General features: G+C 32.6%; 1 protein-coding gene across 4 annotated transcripts in view; it reads right to left on the reverse strand.

Annotated features, from left to right (window-relative positions):
* Positions 1-1365: 1365 nt before the first annotated feature.
* The window catches only part of RC3H2 (ring finger and CCCH-type domains 2), a 56153-nt gene continuing 34371 nt past the window's right edge, over positions 1366-23147 (reverse strand). Inside the window, exons 10-22 of one of the 4 annotated variants that reach the window (XM_051979584.1) lie at positions 22242-22292; positions 13814-14122; positions 9738-9952; positions 8780-9216; positions 7319-7489; positions 6081-6236; positions 5539-5752; positions 5314-5398; positions 4742-4823; positions 4509-4643; positions 4002-4109; positions 2712-2860; positions 1366-2113 (exon numbers count right to left, since the gene is read on the reverse strand). In XM_051979584.1, the coding sequence (XP_051835544.1) occupies positions 1915-2113; positions 2712-2860; positions 4002-4109; positions 4509-4643; positions 4742-4823; positions 5314-5398; positions 5539-5752; positions 6081-6236; positions 7319-7489; positions 8780-9216; positions 9738-9952; positions 13814-14122; positions 22242-22292 (2311 nt within the window). In that variant the 3' untranslated portion in view covers positions 1366-1914. The remainder of the gene's footprint in view (positions 2114-2711; positions 2861-4001; positions 4110-4508; positions 4644-4741; positions 4824-5313; positions 5399-5538; positions 5753-6080; positions 6237-7318; positions 7490-8779; positions 9217-9737; positions 9953-13813; positions 14123-22241; positions 22293-23147) is intronic. The other 3 variants (XM_051979586.1, XM_051979585.1, XM_051979588.1) reach the window with 3 other exon arrangements.

Below are 23147 nucleotides of genomic sequence, written 5' to 3' on the forward strand. Positions count from 1 at the left end.
CTGTGCTGTTATGCTACAAATATCTTCATACATCTGAGTATTAAATAAAAGTGTAAGATCTTCCATACTGACACTAGAATATCAAAACTACCCCCCTTGTTTCTCAGATATATTTACAACTTATCAGTCATTTTTATGGGCATGTTCATTAAAACAGATATCAAACACTGGCATTTTCTTATTCTGATCAGGAAACCTCAGGGAAAAGGCAGTCCTCCCACCCTGACCCACCCACCCACCCCTGGAAATGTGCACAAAACTTTTGTTATCAAAATCTTATCTGATACATTGCTGTGGTTTTGTAAAACAACTTAACAACTCAGACGACCAATAACATGATCCTGTTTAAGCATTTTGCTAGCAGGAAAAGCCCTTACATACAGTACACCTGGTGAAAGATTGGCTTGGCTTAAAATATTCCAGTACAATTCTCGAATAAACAACTTCACAGAAGTTAATTAAAAAAAAAAAAACATAATAAAAAGTAAAATTCATCTCAAAGAAATAGGGGACGAAAAGAGACACAAACTACATACAGATAAGGTAACCAGGAAGGAGTGTCCTGCTTTTGTTTTCAAAATGTTGACTGTGCAATTTTAAGCTTCAAAAAAAAAAATCTATTTCTAGAACACTTGGGGATAATCAGTTGACACTATCTACCTTCAGATGCCATGTCAAAATAACCTTTTCCAGTCACATTTCAGCAGGGCAAAAAACCATTCTTATTTGGTTGGAGTTTGTTTTTTCAGTCTAACTGGAAGTCAGGTAATGTCATATTATTACACATTTCACAGCCTTCTGAAACTCTATAGCCAAAGAACATGCAAAATTAATTGTGAACATGAAATTATGATGAACAATATTTAACCAAGACAATTCAATGAACATTTTCCCACCCCACCCCAAATTAATTTAAATTAAAACCCAGCAATACCATCTTGTTAGTCAGTGCAAACACTACATACAGGGTTTCCACAAGAAAGCCTAAAAGCACCTGATTCTTTTGCCAAGTCATTGGATTCAATAATGTACAGGTGTAAATCTGAATTAAAAAAACAGCCATTACATTAGTGCATAATTTATCAAAATTGTTAAAAACGATTCTGCATATAACTTAAGAGAAGTCAATATCTAATACATTAGCTGAAGGACTTAGGCACTTGGTTACATTTTTAAATTACTTAAACAAGTAGCCTGTATATAAATATCAATAGTAATAAAGCAGAGATTATTCCTGGAAAAATGAGAATTTTTTTTTTAAAAACTGTAATGCTACAGCAAAGCACTGTACCACACTTCTACACATTATGCATTAAAGCAAAGCTAGTGTGTTAACCCTGTAAAAATCTAAGGCAAGATTGCCTACCTTCACTCTTCAGAAGGGAAAATTAAAAAAAAAAAATTCCATGCAAAGTTCCATAACAAAAGATAAATAAAGCAGCTGCAGCAAGAAGATGGAAAATTCTCCCTCAGTGAAACAAAAAAGAAACAAATAAGTTAGTTACGTTGACTTTCACTAGATGTATCATTGTAGGATCCTGCTAGTTTAATAACTGAGTTGTTAATTTTTTTTTTATAGAAGCCATTTAAAAGAGGAATGGCTCAGTTACTGCACCGGATTGCTACAAACTCATAAAAAGCTGCTTTAAGCTTAAGTAAAATGTTGTCCAAATTCCAATCATTTCTGGAAAGTGAACTTGTTACCCTAATAAAGTAAATTCTTATTTTTTTTTCAGAATGCTAATGTAAGAGGGCTCAAAGTATCAAAGAGTCCACAGGAAATGGATGCCCCCAGTATTATTTTTTTTTAAAAAAAATATACATTATATAATATATATATTATATATATATATATAAAAAGCTAGTGTAAATGCTTCCATTGTGTGGTCACAAATTTCAAAGATGGACCTCATTTCAGCTGTTAACCATCTTCCCATTTGCAACAGGCTTTAAAAAGTCATTTTTATCTTCAGACATAATATGAGCCGTTTTCAAGATGAGATTGCTGACACTGACAGATGTAGTGACGGGCAGGCAACTTGCATTGCTAATAGATGCTGGGATTGGCTGGCTGAAGCAAGAAGTTACCGGCAGGACTGCTTTTTGTTCCTCCCTGAAAGGGAAAAAAGAATGAAACTGAGAATGCTTCATAGTATACAAAACATGTAACTATGTGAGTTAGGTAGCACAAGCATTATTATCTCCAATCGACATAGAGAAGAAAAAGTCTCTTGATTATTTAAAAAAAAAAAACAAAAAACAAAAAAACCCTGGGCCTTGAACTTTCTAATTCCTAGTCCAATGAACTTTTCATTGAATCATATTGCCTTTTAATCACTATTAGAATCATTCACAAGTCTCACTATCCTAAATTTATAGTTAATATTTAAAATATTGTGTTGCCTTGAATGCATATCTTTTCTACCTAACATACCTAACAGTTTCCTTTGCTGCTTCAGTCCACAAAACACTTTATTTTTAGTCATTTCCAAAATTAAAATTAAACCAAAGTGGTGCCCTAATCCTAAAACCATAAAAGGTGTTCAGTTGTGGACTTAAGTACTTTTTCTGACCATCAACTAAATTTAACTTTATCTTCCTTTCTCTTTTTTATAATGTTCATGCTCTTCATTTTTGGTCCCTTCCACTTCCTCCTCATCCTTTTCTTCTAACACTTTCCCCAAACAGATTTCAAATTTTCTAACACTCACAGAATCACATGGTCTTCACCTAAACTTTGCCTCTTGGGCTCCACAGGTTCCTTTGGGTGTTGTTTTAGTGGGTGGCCATTTTCTATTGTAGTTCCATTCAGCAGCTGATCATTTTGAGAAGTGATACCAAGTTGTATGTCCAGAATTTCCTTAAAAAAAAAAAATATATATATATATATATATATTTCACCAGGTGCAAGATAAATTTCTTAGACTTCAACCTTCCTCATAAAAAGAAATTATAACCACAAAATAAATATTAGCAAATTTCATCCTCTTTTTTTTTTAACGTGTCAGAATTTAGTATGTAACTTTTGGAAAAGATATTTTGTTTCCTGTCAAACCATATAAAGCGGAGCTGATGAGAAAAAAGTCCAAATTTCCATGTCTTTCAAGGCCCTTGATAAAAAAAAAAAAAAAATCCACTAGACTTTCCAGCCTTATTTTCTACAACTATTTTCACAAAAAACATATTCCCACTAAAACAGATGATTTATCATTTTCTGCATATATATCATGACTCTCTAACTTAATGATTCTTTTCATATACTCTTCCAGCTCTGAGCAGCTCCACATGCTTATTTCCTACTCATCCTTCAAAATCTAGTGCAACACCTTTTATTGTGAGGCTTTTACATGATCATCTCAATATGGAATTAATAGTAGTCTTCTATTCTATTCTATTCTATTCTCAGAGTACTTTGTATTTCTTAAAGTACATTTACATTCTAATTTCTATTTCAATCTTTTTTATGTTTGTTAAGTTCTTCGACTATATACTAAGTTCCATTAGGGCCCAGACTTTCCTTCTCTTTTTTCATTTTAATTCTTTTTAACTTCTAATACAGTATTTGGCATATAGAATGTATTTAACTAACATCTGTTGTTTAAATGATATATATGGAAAAGAAATTACTTCCCCAGAACATTTCTAAATCATATAGGTACATTTGATGGGCATTTATTTTGGACTTTAGATTACTATATGTCTTACTTGTCCACAAGAAAACTAAAAAGTTTAAATAAATAGCAACTTTTTTCTCCTGATTTTTTAGTACTGTTACTACTACCAGGGACAAATGTGTCTCAATAGAATCAAATCGAAAAACTTGATTCCCCAGCACATTTCTAAAAGACAAACTATAAAATCTAAAAACTGTTAAAGACTAACATAAGTTTCATCTTTTACTGATCTGGCTCTTCACTGTAAAGATACAATAGAGACCAAAGGAAATGCTTTCTGCATACAAAAGAGCCAGAGTCCCCAGAATACTTAATTGTTATACTTACTTCTATTTGTTCACTTTGTCCATCAGGTTCATCAGTGTCAAGTGCTGAAAGTTCTAATTCAATATCTCTATCAGGCTTAGTATCTGCTGTATCTTCAGTATAATCACTCTGGAAATCAAGAAACATTTAGACAAAAAAGAATTATGGTTTCTTTTTATAATTAGTAAACAAAAGGAAAAATATATCAGAGTATGAAGTATTATTATCTTCATTTTATTTATTTATTAGTTTTTAGGTGTCTTCATTTTAAAAATGGAGAGACTCAAACACAAAGGCATCAAAAAATCTGCTCATACAAGTGACAGAAATATAATTTAAACCTGGGTTTTCTGATTCCTACTCTAGCATTTTTTCTATTATAACATATAATCTTCAAAAAGAGCAATCAAAATATAATAACCATGGTTTAAATTAATGCAAAATTGATAAAATAAATCAAGAACTGAGATTTTTCCATGCACCAAAATGCATAAATTTAATTAAATTTCAGGATTCAGTTCTCTTTACCTCTCCATTTCTCAATTCCATTTCCTTGCTTAGGAGATTTAAGGTAAGGTGACTGGCTTCATCTAAGGAATTCCATTTCTGTTGCATGGCTAATGCATTGGCCTCCCTCTGAAGCAACAATGAGTTGCTCTTTGCCTAAGGAAAATATAAATTAAAAATTGACAGACTTTAAATGTCTCATTTTCAAGAATGAAAACCACAAAACAACATATATCCAATACAACTAATCCTACCTGCTGAAGTTCAATGCTTAGAAGATCTCCAGTACTGGAATGCTTTCTATGACTGGATAAATCAGTAACAATAAATCTATCCCTTTAAAGAAAAACATCATTTTTATTGACATGTACTTTGTTTTGAAAATGAAACTAGTAAATAAGTCAACTGGAGATGCAATTATTATTACCATCAATAATTTTTTAAAACTAGAATTTCAAGTAATCGTACCAGATCTTAAAATGTCAATTTTTTTCCTGAGCTATGATAAAATCGTAGTATCGTCAAGTACTAGATCTGAAAGAGACATCAGATATCTATTACAACGTCAAAACCTAGACAAAGTGGCTTACCCAAGGACAGACAGACAGATGGACGGACACACACACACACACACACACACACACACACACACAGCTAGTCGAGACAAAACCTACTAGATTAAGAACCTTTTTTTAGCTTAGTGACCTCTCCATGACACCATGTTTCCATATAAGATATAGAATATATATCTCCTAAACAGGGAGGACAGAATTTATCTTTTCAGTGCATATACTATGATTTATGAATATAGCATGCCAACTCCTACCGTTCTATATAGTGTGCTGAAGTAGTAGAATCAGAGCCATATGAACTCCACCTTGAATCAACAGCATTGACATAAGGGACATAATCTGCAAAATGTAGATAATCAATAGTGACAAAGATGGAAAACAGAAACAACTTCATTGCATGTATTTACACAGGAAAGTGGAGCAGTTTTTAAAAATTGAACTACAGTACACAAAGTGAAATTAGGAGTAACCTATAATACCTGATACACTGATAGGTTTAGTAGCACTTCCTTGGGAAGCAGTAGCCTGTATAGGATCTGTGGTATGATAACCTGTTCGGGAAGATCTGGAAATTGCACCCCATTTTGAGATAATGGGTCCATCACTAAAAGGAATTATAGGATCTTCTTCTTTAACCCTTCTTTGAGTTTCAAATAAATGTACTCTTCTTTTAACATCTCCACTGTCCAAATCCTAAGTATTAAAGAAAAAATACAATTAAAACAAATATTTCAATAAAACAAATAAATGATTTTTCTTCAATAAGTAATACAAGTATTTCCTTTTAGAAGATTTGGGTTTGAATTTTCAGGAAATGTTATTTACTTCAAGCTTTTGGCTAGCTAGACAAGAGTGAACATCAAGTATAAAAACACATGCTAATTCTTTAAAGCAAATCATTACATTCTAGGTTTAATGAGATGTCTACTTATTACAGTATGATTTGTTAAGCAAGAAAATAAAAAGTTTTTTTGCTCATTCATAAATTCGAATTAGCATGCACTATTCCCAAGAATCATACCATTAATACAGCATTTGAATTAGCAATTACATCTTTGGGCTCTGAATCAATGGCATTTATACAAGAGCCTATGGTGCCACAGGACCAAGGTGAATAATGGGAAAGATGATCTTCCTCAAATTTTGTACCACGTACATCACTTACGTTCTCGGAGAACTAGAGAAAAAAACAAATACAGCCAACTCTTAGTTATAATCACTAATTTATATTTAGTATGAAACAATTATTATAGTAAAGCAAGTTTTTATTTATTATGGTAATGTTTTCCTAGGACTAATATAAGAAATGGCAACAAAGCTATTTTCCACAATTTTAAATTACTGGTTAAAAAATAAATCTTAATTTATCTTTATCTTCAATTTATCTTTCCTTTGACCCTTTTTCCTGAGCATATAATGCAAATCAAATTCTATACAAGTAAGCCAAATAAAAAATATTTCCTCATTTACTATAAATGCTAGCTAATGTAAGAAAAACAGAAATATATGACATATTCCCTGTCATCATCAATAAGGTTACTTACAGTTACTTACAATTAGTAAATATATAAAGATTTATACATATGAATTTGTAAGATAATAGGAAGCTGAAAAACCATTAGTTCTGATAATAGAACGATAGGAATTAAGAAAAGGAAAGAGATGAATGTGGGATTGAAGCAGCAAAAGAACACTCCCAAAGAGCTAGGATTCAACTTTGAAAGAAGAGTAAAATTTAGAAAGTTATAGGAAGAAGATGATATTTCCCTCTGGAAGAGGGAGGAGAATCAGGACTAGCATTGAACAGAGAGAAAAACAGGTAGAGCTCAAAAAAAAAAGTTTATATAAATGAGGATGCATGAACATGTCTGTTGTTCTGATCAGAAATTTCTTTTGATATATATTTTTGTCATTCCATTTAAAGACACATGAAACAAATAGTCTGCTCTGGAAATAATGGGTCTGAGAATACTAACCTAAATTTAAGGCATCCAAGGTAAAAGTTACTTGAATACTAAGAAAAATGGCAACATCTCTCAAGTCCAAAAAACATAAATGATAATACTAGCAACTTCTACACCTCTTCCAAATGAGAACTATATTGCTATAAAGAGACATATGTTAACCATGTAAGTGCTTACAAAAAAACCACTCAAGAATTTTTCACTTTGCTACTTCTAGTTTAAATAAGCACTTCTCCTTTAAATGTAAAGGTAAACTGTTGGGCCTAACCCTCAAAGGCATTAAGTAACTTCCTACCTCAGTACGAAAGTCTACACTGAACAGAGGAGAAGGTGGTGTCGGTGACTGTGTTGCCATAGGAAGAGTTGAAGAAACAAGGGGTGCTTTCTGGGTATGATACTGCGCCCACTGTTCTGGTTTTCGTCTTAACTGATCCTCATAACTAGTCTTCAAATGACCACAAGGTTCCTAGGGGAAACAACCAAACATTCTTAGTTATCTAAAAAGCAGAGTAAAATATGAAATGCCTGTACCACGAAAACAAAAGTAGTTTACTATGCCAATGGTTTTTTTTTTTTTTTAAAGAAAGGAAAGGTGAGAGATCATGGAGTTTCACACACACACACACACACACACACACACACACATCTACGTATATTTGCAAATATACATGTGTATATGACTATACATACATGTGAATAAGCATATGTATATTAAATGTGAATAAATATAAACATGTATATATACATATGTAATGTGTGAGTTTGTGTGTATATAAACTTTTTTTTTTTTTTTAACTCAAATGCTTGGAGAAATAAGAGAATAAGGCAAACTGAAGAAGAGAGTGAGGTAGAAAAGACAGACGGAGAAAAGGATAACTATGAAGTTAACATTTATTCACTGAAAGAATACTTATTAAACACCTCATATATATTGCACTATACTAGTCACTACAATACTCAAAGACAAAATATGACTCCATCCTCAAAGGACTTTCAATACAGAAAGAGTAGTAAGAAATATAGTCAGATACAAATCAGCATACAAGTGCATAAAAAGGATACAAAAATGGTCCAAGATCAAATGAAGAAACAATTTTCAAGCTGAGGAGATAATCAAAGGCTTCATGGAAGGAGGGAGGCATGAAAGACTGATACATTATTAATAAAGAAGGGGGTAGATTAAAGGAGAAAAAGACATTTTGGTATTGTGAAATTTGTGTAGGAAAAAAAAGCAGAATTGGCAGCAGGGCCAGAATAGTGAATAGTCCAGTTCAGCTAGAAGAAAGAGTACACAAAAGAAGTAGTATAAAATTCATCTCAAAAGTAGGCTGAAGTCCCAGTTTACAGGAATCGTGGAAGTGAAAGTTTGGGCTTTAATTCAATAAACCATGAGAACCATTGAAGATTATTCAGAAATGGAGTGATATACCAAGACTAAGATATTAGTTACCAAAACTAATCTGGCAATGGGAGCAAAATGGAATGGACAGAGGACACTTCAATATTCTAGATCAGCTCATGATGGGTTTAGGTTGGAGTGGTATAAGTACAAAAAGTAAAAAAGAGGTACAAATATGACAGATATAGCATATGAGCAATATTCTGTTGTGGTAACAGGTAGTAATCAAATAAGAAATATAGAAAAATAAAATGATCTGTGCTTGAATTTTAATGTTACACACACACCCACACACCCACACACACACCCACACACACACCCCAAGGGCATTATTTTCTTATTTCCATTATCACCTACCCTCGGTAAAGGTACACTTGTTCTTGGTTCACTAGGTGGCTGACATGCCATTGGATAATATCCATCTAAAGAATTACTATATCTTTCTCGCAAAGATGTTTGATAGACAGATGAATGCATCACATCCATTGGAGGTAAAGAATTGCTCCTAATAATGTCATCTCGTTGGTACATTGGTGGACGCCAGATGCGCCGACTGTCATATACAGGAGCATACATTCCGGAAGGTACTGGGGGAACTGGTCCATACGGCTGCGGAGGAGGAGGCTGGTAAGGAGAGGAATTCACTCGATCTCGAGGGGGAAATGTACTGTAATGATCAGCATATGGCACAGAAGCAGGTGGGAGGGAAGATTCTGGAACATTATTGGACCTCACAAAACGAGGAACACAGGGAGCCACACCAGCTGGTACCGTTGGAGGTGGTGGGTAGTATCCTTGAAAATTGGAAAGAAGTACATGTGGTCTCAGTACTATCCAGGATTTTAATGGTTTAAAAAGTTTTTTTAAAACACTGAATTTGCATTTAAAGAAAGTTTGCTTTTAATCAAAATGTCAACCTCTAATTCAATTTTATAAATAAACTATATATTCAATTATACTACTACAAAGAAATTACTGCCAACTGAACCTTTAAAATCTGCTACATTTCTAGAATTTTAGCTCCTCCTCTTAGGAGGAGGAGGAGGAGCATTTTAATTCTAGAGAATTAATTACCATGAATTTTGGTATTTTTCCTAAATCCAAATATTTACTTAATTGGTTAAGTTGGGTGACTGACTAGATGATTAGTTCACAGAAATTATTTTCCATGAACTACTGTTTAAGTAGTTACAAAACAATTAAAAGGTTTTTTGGTTTAAAGATAAACAGAAGTAAATTTTCCCTTTTAACTTAGAAACTCAATATATTTAAACAAATTTTAAATCAACTAGATATAAAACTTCAAAGTATTTACCTGTCTGTGGGTACTGTGGAACTTCAAAGGATATCTGGGTCCTTGGATCTGGAAAATACTGTATGCTTTCAGAAGGCTGAGGATATACAGGTACTCTAGTTACAAATGAGCTGGATTTCGGAGGCACTGAATTCAGCTCTGTTCCAACAGTAGGGGGCCCAGCTGAGGTAGCTGCTACGTTACTTACAGGAGTCTTGGGTGGAGAGCCAATTTTACTGGGGGGGAGGATAAAAGTAGAAAATCAACTCATATCCACAGCTGTTTAGCTATTCTGAAAAGTTATCTTTCCTCTAGAACCCAAATTTCATACTGAAACCATTTGCTAAAAATAGAACAGACACTTCTGAATGAGCAATTTAGCCAATACACATTATAGTTCACTTATATTATCAATGTACAGTCTCACAGTGACATATTCAAAGCTTCTAGTAAAAACAAGAGATCCTACAAACACATTCTGGAGTACTCAAGGCACCTTCTGTTAAGGTTAATTAATCCATTGTGGAAGAAACAGTACAAGAATAATAATTAAACAAATTCCTTTCAGAAGCAGAGAAAGGTAATAACTAAAGATTACCATATAGATAATTACTACATCTAGATGAAATGACATCTATTGGAAGGGAGGAAGGGAGAAGAGAAGGAAGAGAAAGGAGGAAAGACAGAGGGAGGGAGAGAGAAAGGGAGGGAAGAAAGAAAGGAAGGAAAGAGAGAGACAGACTGAGAGAAAAAAGAGAGAGAAAGAGAAAGGAAGAAAGGAAGAAAGAAGAGAGTAAGAGAAGGAAAGGGAGAAAGAAAAAGAGAGGGAGAGGGAGAGGGAAAGGGAAAGGGAGAGAGAAATTAAACATTTATTACTTAGGTGCAGGATAGGTGACATAAAACTGATTTTCTAACATAGAAAAATCAGAGCAGCTATCTGCTTATCTATACATTTCTTATTCTTTCTTTAGGCAAACTCTGACACCATCTTGAGAACCATGATGTGTTAAGAAGTAGATCCTGCAAATTAATGACACGGGAATACAACCTTCCTTATACCAAATGGATTATTACAGGGTTCTATATCCAATATTACAGTTTCAATGGCAAAAAATACTCAAGCTGGAGTCAGGAAATCCCGAGTTCAAATCTAGGTTCAGAGACTTACTATCTGAGTAAAGTAAATGACTCAAATTTCTGTTTCCGCAATTGTAAAATAAAAATAATAATAGCATCTCATCAAAGGGTAGTTGTAAAGATCAAATTAAATATTTGTAAAATGTTTAGCACACTGCCAAGAACATAATAGGCACTTAAATGTGTGTCCCTTTCTCTTTCCTTCAACAGCTGTTGAAGTTAGAACAGACTTTCAATAGTTTTGAGTATATAACAAGGAGTATGGGCTGCATTTATGTTACAGCAGATTGGCCTATCAGATGTTTACTTCTATCCGCAGCTGTGTCTGCAGAAATTAGCTTTAAGTATGGGGTTTATACCCATAGGTATAAACTTATGCTTCTTAGATTGTAGTGTGTAGCTATTTTAGCACTTTATTTCTTGAAAGTAAATAAACACTTCAAGGAATCAAATAAGCATTTATTATGCAGGCTGTTGTTTAATTTACCAAAACTTTAGATACCATAATCAAATAGTTTTTTTTTTTTTTAAATTCTCCAAGCTGCCCTTCTGCTTAATTTTTAAAACAAGTGTTACTTATATGTACCATCTAACAAATGTTAGGGAAAAGTAATTTTAAGAGGAGCAAAAGAATATATGTAAGCTATTTATAGATTAGTATTATTCTCCAATTATCATTTCCATTTTGCAGATGAGGAAGTTGTGGCAGAAAAAAGATAAATGACTTGCCCAAGGCAGCTTAACTAATCTTTTAAATCCAAGAGCAACAATCTCTATTCTGCCCTATGCTATCACTCACCAAGAATCAACTTCTTCCATGATGCTCTCCTTCCACTCCAATATTCAATTGTGGCCCTTATGCATTGAACTTCTATAGCCTTTATACTACTCTGTAATCACACAATTTAGATAATATCTTCTATTATTTGCTTTCGTTCATGTGCTTCAAATGACCAGGCAGTAGAATGAACAGTAGAATAAATTCTTGGCTGAGCCAAGAATGAGGATGAACCCAGTTCATATATGGCCTCAGATACTTACTGATACTTACTATGACCTTAGGCAAGTCACTGTATTTGCCTCAGTTTCCTCAATTTTAGAAAGATAAAGATAATAGCACATATCTTGGAAAGTTTTTAAAAAGCTCAAATAATATTTCTAAAGAGCTCAGCATAGTGCCTAAAATATAATAAGCATTCAACAAAAGCTGGTTTTCTTCCCCTCCCCTGACTAGACTGTAAGGTACATGAAAGCAGAACTTATACCACCTCAGTATGTCCAAACCATCAAGCAGCTAGAAAATAAGTATTAAATATTTGATTGTTAATACCTTCTTCTTTAAAATATTAATGCTTTTCTCAATCTTTTTTCTTGTTGTTCACTTGCATTTTGTTTTCTTATTCATTTACTTTCTTTTTTTGATCTGATTTTTCTTGTGCAGCAAGAGAATTGTATAAATATTTTCAAATACGAACAAAATTATATCTAATTTTTTACTACCAACAGTATAAAGTAATTGTTTGCATTATAGAATACTTTGTACTTTAAGTTTTCACACATCTCACTTTTAGCATCACAAATACACTTAAAGTAAGCAAGAAAATTTTTAAAGTACTTCAAAGTTTACAGTAATCTTTATTTACAAATATCCATTTTAAAAAGCATGAAACTTGAGGCATAAAAAAAAGGCTCTGACCAAAGTTTATATAGCAAATTATGATAAGAACTGAAATTAGTACACAGGACTCCAAATTTCATATTCTCTTCATTAAACCTCCTTATACACTGTGTACTATACACATTTTCTAAGAATTAGTATTTAGATAAGCTTTTTATACACTATCTCTTTTGTTTTGAATAATATTTGTCCTAATACATGGATTCACAATGTGATTTGATAACACTGATGACAAATACATAAAATACAAGCATTTAATTTCAAAAAGAATGGGAACCAATCAGAAAACTCGGTTTCCAAATAACCAATAAATATATGTAATACGTTGGAAACAGAAGTGGATTCAGATTTCAAAGTCTTGGGTTTCTATTCCAATTCTGTTTCTTCTGATTTTGTATTACCTTAGATAAGTAACAATTTCTTAATGCCTCAGCTTTCTTCAACAAAATTAAATATAAATGGACTAGATAGAATCTAAGATCCTTTTCATCTCTGAATTTTATGAACCCATGAATATCTGTAGCCTTTGACAAACCATTCCCTACAAACTAAATTCTGTCATCTGAAAAATTAGATGATTTTCTTCTATACTAAGCTCATAGTTATATCTTGATATATGAGACTAGCATTACTTTTAGACACCTGAACCAATATGTTAGATACACAAGTACTCAATATATATATTTACTGATTAATTTTTCCATAAGCTGAAATTTTACTAAGAGAAGCAGAGTAAAATATAGAGTATAAATAGTTTATTGACACATACTACTAATACTACTAATGAACAAGTTATTTATCTTTTCAGTGTCTCAGGCAACTCTTTGAAAGCATAATTTTAAATTAAGCAGTCCCTATGCACTGGTAAAGGGAATCTATCAAACATAAAGCTTTAACAAGTATTATTACAATGAAACTGAACTTAAGTTCTAATTCAGGTTCACATTTCCAAAGGAAAATACTTTTATTAAAAATATAGTTAACTGCTTTTTCCAAAATATAACAATTGTTAAAATTTCATAAAGTTATAAGGTAAACAAAGTATTTTCCTCATTATCATTCTATTCATCAAATAGGGTAAAAATCCATTCCATCATGTTATAGTTGAAGAAACTAAGGCTCAGAAAGATTATATAGGTTCACTAAATTGTGGGACCAGAAATCTAGACTCCAAGTTTAACTCCTCTTACTAAATCAGAACAATTCTCATAAATGCCCTGAAGCATTCAAAAAGGACTTTTATAGAACAAAAATGAAATATTTTAACTTATGAGATACCTACTTTTCAGTTACAGATTCTGCAGAAGCCCCAGAAATATTCTGACCACTGGAGCCAACCTTCCCTACTTTCTTCACATTCTCCAAAGCTCGTAATGTGGTGTCAGCACCACGGGGGATTAACTGGGAAACACTATTTTCTGTACTTGAAATCCCATTAGTACTTGGAACAAGTTTCCCAGTTGTTTCAGTACTTCCTATGACAGAAATGACATTTCCAGCTGTAGTTGTGACAGTGTTGTTTACGCCAACTTTATTTAGGAGAGGAAATGTTCGTACAGTTGCTGTGATCTTTTTGTTCCTTAAACGATACCTGTTTTAAAAAAATAACAACTATTAACTACATTTCAAAAACAGTCAAAATCAAGAATATTCACAAATACTAATTAAAACAACCATAGGGGCAATATGATATTACCAAATATGATAAAAGATGAAAAATTTCAATGTTGAAGAAGTTATGAGACAAGCAATGCTGTGAACTATTTTAAAAAATGTATAATGTACAAAAAGTTAATAATGAATTATAATACAAATATCTCATTATGGGGTTTCTATGCTAGGAAGTTAATACAAAACATATAGATATAGATATAGATATGAACATATTCATATTAGCATTATATTTAATTTTTTAAATATGAAAATAAAATTTGTGCCTAATGATTAGGGAACAGCTGAATAAAATATGGTATATAAATATAATAAAATTTTATTCCTTATACTAAAAGGAGCAATAAATATGAAGAATCAAATAAAACATGGAAAGATTTGTAAGATGTGATACAGTAAAAAAAGCAGTGCTAAAAGAATAATATACAAAATGATTACAACACTATAAATCAAAACAACAGTCAAAAGCAACAAAATGCAGGTCAAATACAGAAGGCAATTTTGGTAATTTTATATTCCTCTCCTTTATGCCCTATTAAACTGTTAGTTATTACCCATAACATTCCATCACCTTTTCTTAAGTTTTTGTATCAATAGTATCCATCATGCCTGGACTATATTCCCTCCTCACTTTTGCCTGACAGAATTTCTAAATTCTTTCCAAGCATATATCAAGTCCCAAACTACTGGTGCCTTTACTAATCTACTACTCTACACCATGTTAGTGTTTTCATCTTCTAGAAAGCAATTTGCTTATGGTTGTACTTAGCATTTACTATCTGTGTACACTTTGTATCACCAAATTGATTCTAACACCCTTGAAGGCAGAGACTGTTCTTTTATATTTTGTACATAGTTGGCACTTAGTCAACAATTATTAAGTGCTTAATATGTGCCAGGAATTGGGCTAAGTACTGGGAATACAAGAAAACGCAAAAATATAGCTGCATGTAAGGATTCTATATTCAAAAGGGAGAGATAACATGAAAAATAATGTAAAAACAAGATATATACTATATAACTGAAAGATAGTATGAGAGGGAAGGCACTGGGGTAGGCACAGGGGAGTTGGGAGGAGATGGATGGGGAGGAATAGAAAAGTAAAAGTTACAATTTTAACTGAGCTGAGGCTGGAAGGAAACCAGAGAAGATAGATTAAAATAAAAGGGATCTACTGATTCCTGAAATGTTTAGTCTCACCGCATAATGAATTAATGAAGACGAGTATCTTCAGGAAAGTCACTGTGAAGATTAATTATATCCTATCTATCCACATTTGTGAATGAAGATATAAAGATGAAAAGATTGAGACATCCTATAAAGGATTCACTTGGACATTCCAAATTACATCAACCCATAATCTTAACACTCTGTGGCTTTAATACAGAGTGGAGGATGGCACAAAAAAGTATTTGGCAAAACATGGTTCAGAAGGAGAAAATGTTTGTAGACTACACAGAAGCCTCAAACGAAGAATATACAGAAGCCTCAAACAAAGACATCATGAATACTTTCTAAAAGAAAAAATAATTTTGGACATGATCACCAAATAACTTCACAGAAGAAAGTAATATTTTAATATTGGAAATGCCTGGTAAACAATGAGGGAGTTATTTCTGAAACAGTTATTTGTGTACTGTCACACCATTGACATGTTAGAAAAATTAAGAATAGATGTTATGCAACTAACTACAAAAAATGGCTGGATATTTAAAAGAAGATACACTGTCTACACTCTCATTGTTTCATGAAGAAGTAAAATTGTAAAATTCATCACAAAAGGAAGCAAAAGCCACTTCATCTGGCAAACACTTAACTCTCCTTGCTCAGAGAGGAACACAAGCACAGCACTTGAAAATAAACTCATAGATAAGATCTTACAAAGTAGAAGGCTAGCTAGATCGTACACTGGATAAAACACTAGGCCTGGAATCAAATAGATTCCTCCTCCTAAGTTCAAATCTGGCCACTTACTAATTATATGATCCTGAGGAAGTCACTTAACCCTGTCTGCTTCAGTTTCCTCATCTTAAAAGGAGCTGGAGAAGGAAATAACAAACTACTCCAATATCTTTGCAATGAAAACCCCACATGGGATCACACAGAATCAGACACAATTGAACAACACCACAGTAAAATGGTAGAGTCTAACGAGCAGAATCACCTTGCAAAAAGTAATAAATAGCAGAATGAAAACAAATTCACAGTAAGTACAGCAAGAGATCCAAATAAGCAAGATCATGCAGGGCTCATTAAAAGATGAAACTGGTAGGACACTAAACTGATTTTTTCTAAAAATGGAAAAAATATATGAAAATTTCTGACAAACACTAGGATCCATCAATAATAATACAGCCATCACATCACATGGGTATTCTAATAGGACAGTTTCCGATATGATACATGACAAAACAGAAATAGCACTACAGAAAATAAATAGACATGATCAGAAAAATGTGAGTAGTTTTCTGTGACTTTATCAAAACTCAGGAGGGGAAGGAGAGGGCAAGTGTGAGCTATACAATGACCAATTATGACCCCAGCAAACTGCCTTTTATTCATGCTTCCTCTATTGTGGCAGAGAAGAGATAAAACTAGAAGAGCCTTTTTAGATAAGGAAAATGTGTGAACTTTGTTTTGTGTAACTACACTTATATGTTGCAAGAGTGTTTATTTCTGGCGAGGGTGTTTAATGAAATGAGAGAAGACAGTTGGCAGAAAATGGAGGGGTTGTGATACTGTTATTTTTTAAAAAGGAAAGAATGTCAGTGAATAATTTTTTTAAAAAAAGAACCCAAAAAAATAAAGTTCATAAGGAACACAAACAGGACAATGCTGAAACTATACAAAAACTGAAACATTAAAACAATAATAACAAAAATTTAGAGTCTCTCTCTATATATTAGGGATTTAGGGCTTCATATGCAGTACTTTTCTTTGTATAGAGCAGGGGTCCTCAAATTTTTTAAATAGGGGGCCAGTTCACTGTCACTCAGACTGTTGGAGGGTTGGACTATAGTAAAAACAAAAACTTTGTTTTGTGGGCTTTTAAATAAAGAAACTTCATAGCCCTGGTTGAGGGGGATAAACGTCCTCAGCTGCTACATCTGGCCCATGGACCTTAGTTTGAGGACCCCTGGACTATAGAAAAACATTCATTTGTAAAGTTCACACAATTAAAAATGATTTTTTTTAAATTAAGAAAATATGTACTACATTTGTAGCAATACTGCTGAATTCACAAGATACATACAAAAATAGAACAAAAGGTAAAACTTCACAAAATAACAGCAGAAAACTGAAATACTATAGCTACTACTCAGCATTATACCACACCACCTCCTAGATACCAGCAAAGGAAGTAACTTCAAAGGCTACTGTTGCAGTAACAATGTTGGGCTACATATAGAAGGGGATATCCCTGCCCTCCCCCCCAACAGTGACTCTAAACACCCCGTATGAGGCAGAATATAGTTATTCTGCAAAGCCACATTACAAAAAAGCATTGCAATTTGGGAAGGACATTGGAGGACAAAATAGCATAGAGGAAACAACAAAGAAGCCTCAACATATCCCAATCATATGGAATGTCAAGGATGACAGGGAGGAAGGGGAAGATTCTGGAAAGATGACAGAACAGGGCAGAAAAATAGGCAAGAAAATTACAGATTTCCCCCACAAACAAAACAAAATTACACCTCAGAACAACCACGGACCAGTGAAAAACAAGTAAGACTCTGGGTAGAACAGCAGTCCTCCACACTTCCAGTGTGAAGTGTAAACACCTCCAAATTAGCCCACTGAAATAGCCAGGCAGGAAGCCTGGAACTAGCTGGGTTAAAGTTAAAGCCAAACAACAAGAACTTTCACCATCCAGACAGTATAGGGAACTCAGGATCAGAATCCAGGAAGACTGAGGGAATCTCTGCTGACAAATAATGCTAGGCCCTGCTATGCTGCTCAGTCAGGGTTTGGGCAATAATAGAGTTCTTAACTTGGGATTCCAGGTCAGAGAAGAGAAATGAAGTAAAATCAAAAACAACAGTCCCTGCTATTCCAGGATTAGAGGTGCTTATAGTATTAATAAATTCTCATAAAAAAGGAAAAAAAAGAAATGATCAAGCAAGGAAGAACCCAATCATAAATAGTTACAATGGGAATAGGGAAGATAGGGTTCATCTTTAGAGGAAGACATTGAAGTAAAAAAAGTCTCTTCACCCTAAAGAGTAATGTTAAATGGCTACAAGTCTAGAATGAATTTATAGCACAACTCAAAAGACTTCAACAATCAAATGAGAGAGATTTAGGAAAAATCAAAAAGAAGAGGAACTATCCAAGAAAAACAAGATTATACCAATAAAGTCATAACTAGAAAAGGAAATCTAGAGTCTTAAAGAAGAAAATGATTCTTTGAAAATTAGAACTGCGGGGCAGCTAGGTGGAACAGTGAATAGAGCACCAGCCCTGAAGTCAAAAGGACCTGAGTTCAAATATGATCTCAGACATTTAACACTTCCTAGTTGTGTGACCCTGGATAAGTCACTTAACCCCAATTGCCTCAGCAAAAAAAAAAATAAAATAAAATAAAATAATTAATTAGAATTGAAGCTATAACCAAGACCAGGAAATACCAAAACAAAATATAAAGAATTGAAAAAATAAATAAAATAAAGTATTTTATTAAAAAAAAAAAAAACAACAGATCTGGAAAACATCAAGAAGAGAAAACTTAAGAATAATTAGACTACCTGAAAGCTGTGACCAGAAAAAGAACCTTGACACAAAAATGCAAAAAGTAATCAAAGAAAATTGTCCTGGAGTGATAGAACATGAGGGGGAAGTAGAAATAGGAAAAAAAAGTCCATCCATCATCACCCTCAAAGAGATATTATGTGGAAAATACATTCAGGAACATTAATGCTAAATTTCAAAATCCCCAGATCAAAGACAAAGTTTTACAAGAAACAAACATACAAAAATTCAAATACTCTAAAACTACAGGAGCAGCTACAATAAAAGACCACAGGACTTGCAATATTATATATTGACAATCAAAAGAACTAAGCCTATGGTCAAAAATACTATATCCAGCAAAATTAAGTATAATATTGATCGGGTGGAAAAAGCATACTTCCAATGAACTCTCAGATTTTCAGGATTTTGTCTCAAATAAACCTTAACTCAATAGAAAATGTAATATATAAGAGCCAACATCTAAGACTAATTTCAAGGGATTCAATGAAGACAAAACTGTTTATGTTTTATACATGGAAATGTAAATCCCAAGTTTAAAATTTACATTAGTAATTGGGTAATCCAAAAGAAATACTGGGGCAGAGGTCAATATGATCTGACTCTGAAAAGAAAACAGTCTACAAAAAGGTAAAAATAGTATTATATAAGGAAGAACCAACACAGGAATTAGATGGGAGAGGAGGGCTGGTAGTTCTGGAAATCTACTCACAATGAGAATAAACAGGGAACAACTCATATGTATACCAAGAAGGAAATAGTATCTTTCAACACACATAAAGAAATGAGGGAATAGGATAAGGTGGAACATATGAGGGTATGTGGATTTACAGCAGTGGAACAGAAAGTACATATTAATAGGAATGGGATAAAGAGGGAGGAAAAAGATGGGAAAAGATACAAGAGATTCATGGTAGAGGAGGGTTTAAGTAACAGCAAAGCAAAGTTAAGGAGAATTAGAGTATAAAAAGAGGAAATAAGAGATCTACACAAACACAGAAACAATGATCAGGAATAGAATTTATTGGGGGGGAAAAGCAGGAGTAATAATCACATGGAGAAGGAAGAAGTGAAGAGAAAAGTTATAAACAAACTTTAGGGAAACAAAAGAGTAAAATTTCAAGAAAGAACTGCAATAGTTTTTAAATATTGTTTCTCACAAGATAAACCAAGAGGAGACTTAAAGGAGAGAAAAAATTTTTAAAAATTTTTTTCGATCAGAAAAGTAAACTAAGCTAAATAGTTCATCTGTAAACAGCAAAAAAAGAGAAAAACAATAAAGTGTAATAATCAAAACAGAAATTTTTTAAATCTCTTACACCTATGATACTGCTAAAAATAAAGAACAAAACCAGACCATTAAGAGGGGAAGATATTCATTTCTCTATTCTTCATATACAATATTTTTTATTTTCCATCTCTCCATGGCTTTCCACTAGTTATTCCATATGCTTGGAATACATTCCTTTTCTAGCTTCTGCCTTCATGATGTAGCCCTTTTACTACTTTCTTTATCCAACTCCTAAAACTTTCACTTCCAGATAATCCTGGATTAACTATTAACTACTTCATTTATTACTGTTACTTTTATATCCACATAGACACACACACCTCCCAAATACATATCTAATTAATGTTATCTCAGAGAGAAGAAATTTCATTCTGTGAATTTTTAGCCTTAGCTCCTAGTAAGAGTAAGTACTTAATAAAGACATGTTAATTAAATGAAAAATCAAGAGAAAAACTAAATATACTATAGTCTGACTCCTATGTTCCTCTATAGGTGGATCAATGTTTTATGGAAAAACTAAAAATAGGAAGCTGTTCAGAAGAGAAGACAGGATGCAGTAATGAACTAGAGATGTACCCTCATCAAGCCCAGAGAACAACGTTAAATTGACAAGTTATTTCCTTAGCCTCTTGCAACAAAGATAGCACCATGAAAAATTTTAGTCAAGAAAGGTTCCCCCAAAGACCTATCTCAAGAACAAAGTTCCACGTGAAACAAAGATTAAAAAAAAGCAAATAGTAAGACCAAAACCCTCTAACTTATGAGAAGTGAATCAGATCAGAGCCTCAATAATCCTACAGGTAATGGCACCAGGAGAGGACAGAGACTAATACAACCTCCTAGGTAGAGTAAAAATAACATATGTGACCTTTTCATTGGGAACCAGCTCCAGATACTAATCTAATCTCTTAATTACAGCCTAAGAATATGAAAAAAGCTAAGCTTAGGAAGAAGGCAGATTGTTTTTCAGACAGAACTATAGGGAAGATGGAATCAGGACACAGATACCTGACCCGTAACTTCAGAAGAGAAAAGGCATTGGGAATACAGGATGGATATATAGGGGGAAAATGCTAACATAAAAGGAATAGCATTAAATTAAATATAAAATAAGTAAATTGAGAAAGACACAACCCTAACAATCAGAACCTAGGATAGCAGCATAGTTGAGAAAACAGAATGTAATAATTTTCTGCAAACTCTTCAGGAAATATAAACATGCTATCAGACAAAGCAAAAATGTCAGGAAAACTAGATTAAATACAATTAATCATTATCGAGAATAAACAAAAATTCACCAAAAAAAGCATTGCATGTAAATTCACAAATGAAAAACTAATTAAAAGTTTGAAAAAAAAAAGGTTTTCACATAAGTGCAGATTGTAATGTTCCCCTCTCAAAGTTGAATAAAACTGTTATAAAAATGAACAGAAAGAAAAATATAGAAATGAACAGACTGTAGAAATTATATTAAAAGATTGAGTTTTAAAATTTTCTTTTAAAAATATCAACAATCACAAACATTTCAAAACATGAATATGGGAAAAACCTGTACAAGGAACTGAACTACCACATTTTTGGATTTGTATGATAAAGTTAGACAGGTACTAACAAACTTTTTTTTTATCCTTTCTGCTCCTTCCCCTTCTCCCTCCCACTATGCAACTTTTAAAATACTTTATCAATTTTAATACTAGATGAATGGTAAAATTAAAGAACATACTTATTTGCAGCATCACATGATACCTTTACAAAAACAGACTAAGCATCTGATTACTAAGAATAATACAAGGTGTAATAAAGCAAAAATTAATATAACTTTACAGATTATAACCCAATCTAATATCCATAAATACAAGGAATATAAGCAAAAGGTACAAACCAAAATGGAGACTTAATAATGGCATCCTGAACTATGTATGACTGGATCAAAGAACAAATCATAGAAACAATTAACAACTATGTGAAAGAGAACGATAATGATGAGACAACATACCAAAATTTGGGGGGTGCAGCTAAAGCAGTCCTCAGAGGAAAAATTATATCTCTGAAAACATACATTAACAAAATAGAAAAAGAGAAGATTAATAAACTGAGTATTCAATTTAAAAACTAGAAAACCAACAAATTAACAAACAAAATAAGCACAAAAGAAACCTTGAAAATTAAAGAGATTAAAAGAAGACAACAGAAATGATAAACAAAATTAAAAGCTTATTCTTTGAAGTGCCAAATTAAACTGATAATCATTTGACTAACCTTATAAAGAAAAATAAATTATTAAAATGTTTAAATGAGCAAAGTCAGTTCAAAACAAAGTGAATATACTTGAAACTACTATTCAAAATTATTATGCTAGCAAAAACTAAGAATTTTTTAAAACAAAGATTATCTAAAAAAATATGAAATATCCAAATTAAGAAAACATGAAAGAGAAATCCTAAACAATGAAACCTCATAAAGCAAAACTGAACAAGTCAACATGAAGCTATAAAAAGAAAGAAAAAAAAAACCATTGGCCAGATGGATTTACAAAAGTAAATTTATCGATAATTTTTAAAGCAATTTATACCTATGCAATGGTATTCTCAATAATTAAGAAAACACCCTATAAAACAAATATGGTTCTATGACTAAATCTGAGCAGAATAAAGCAGAGAAAAGAGAATTTTAAAGCAATTTTCACAAATGATCGTTGATATGAATTTTTTAAAACACTAGAGATATTATTATAATAATACATCCAAAAATAATTATGATCAAATTAGATTGGTATTCAAGAATGACTTAATTGTTGGGAAAACAATGAACATAATCCCTAATAAAAATAACTTCCTCAAACTATCTTATTATAACAAATATAAAAAAGAACTCTGACAGTCTACAACACTAATTTATACTG

This window comes from Antechinus flavipes, chromosome 2 (genome assembly GCF_016432865.1).
Source record: "Antechinus flavipes isolate AdamAnt ecotype Samford, QLD, Australia chromosome 2, AdamAnt_v2, whole genome shotgun sequence".
Taxonomy (NCBI): Eukaryota; Metazoa; Chordata; class Mammalia; order Dasyuromorphia; family Dasyuridae; genus Antechinus; species Antechinus flavipes.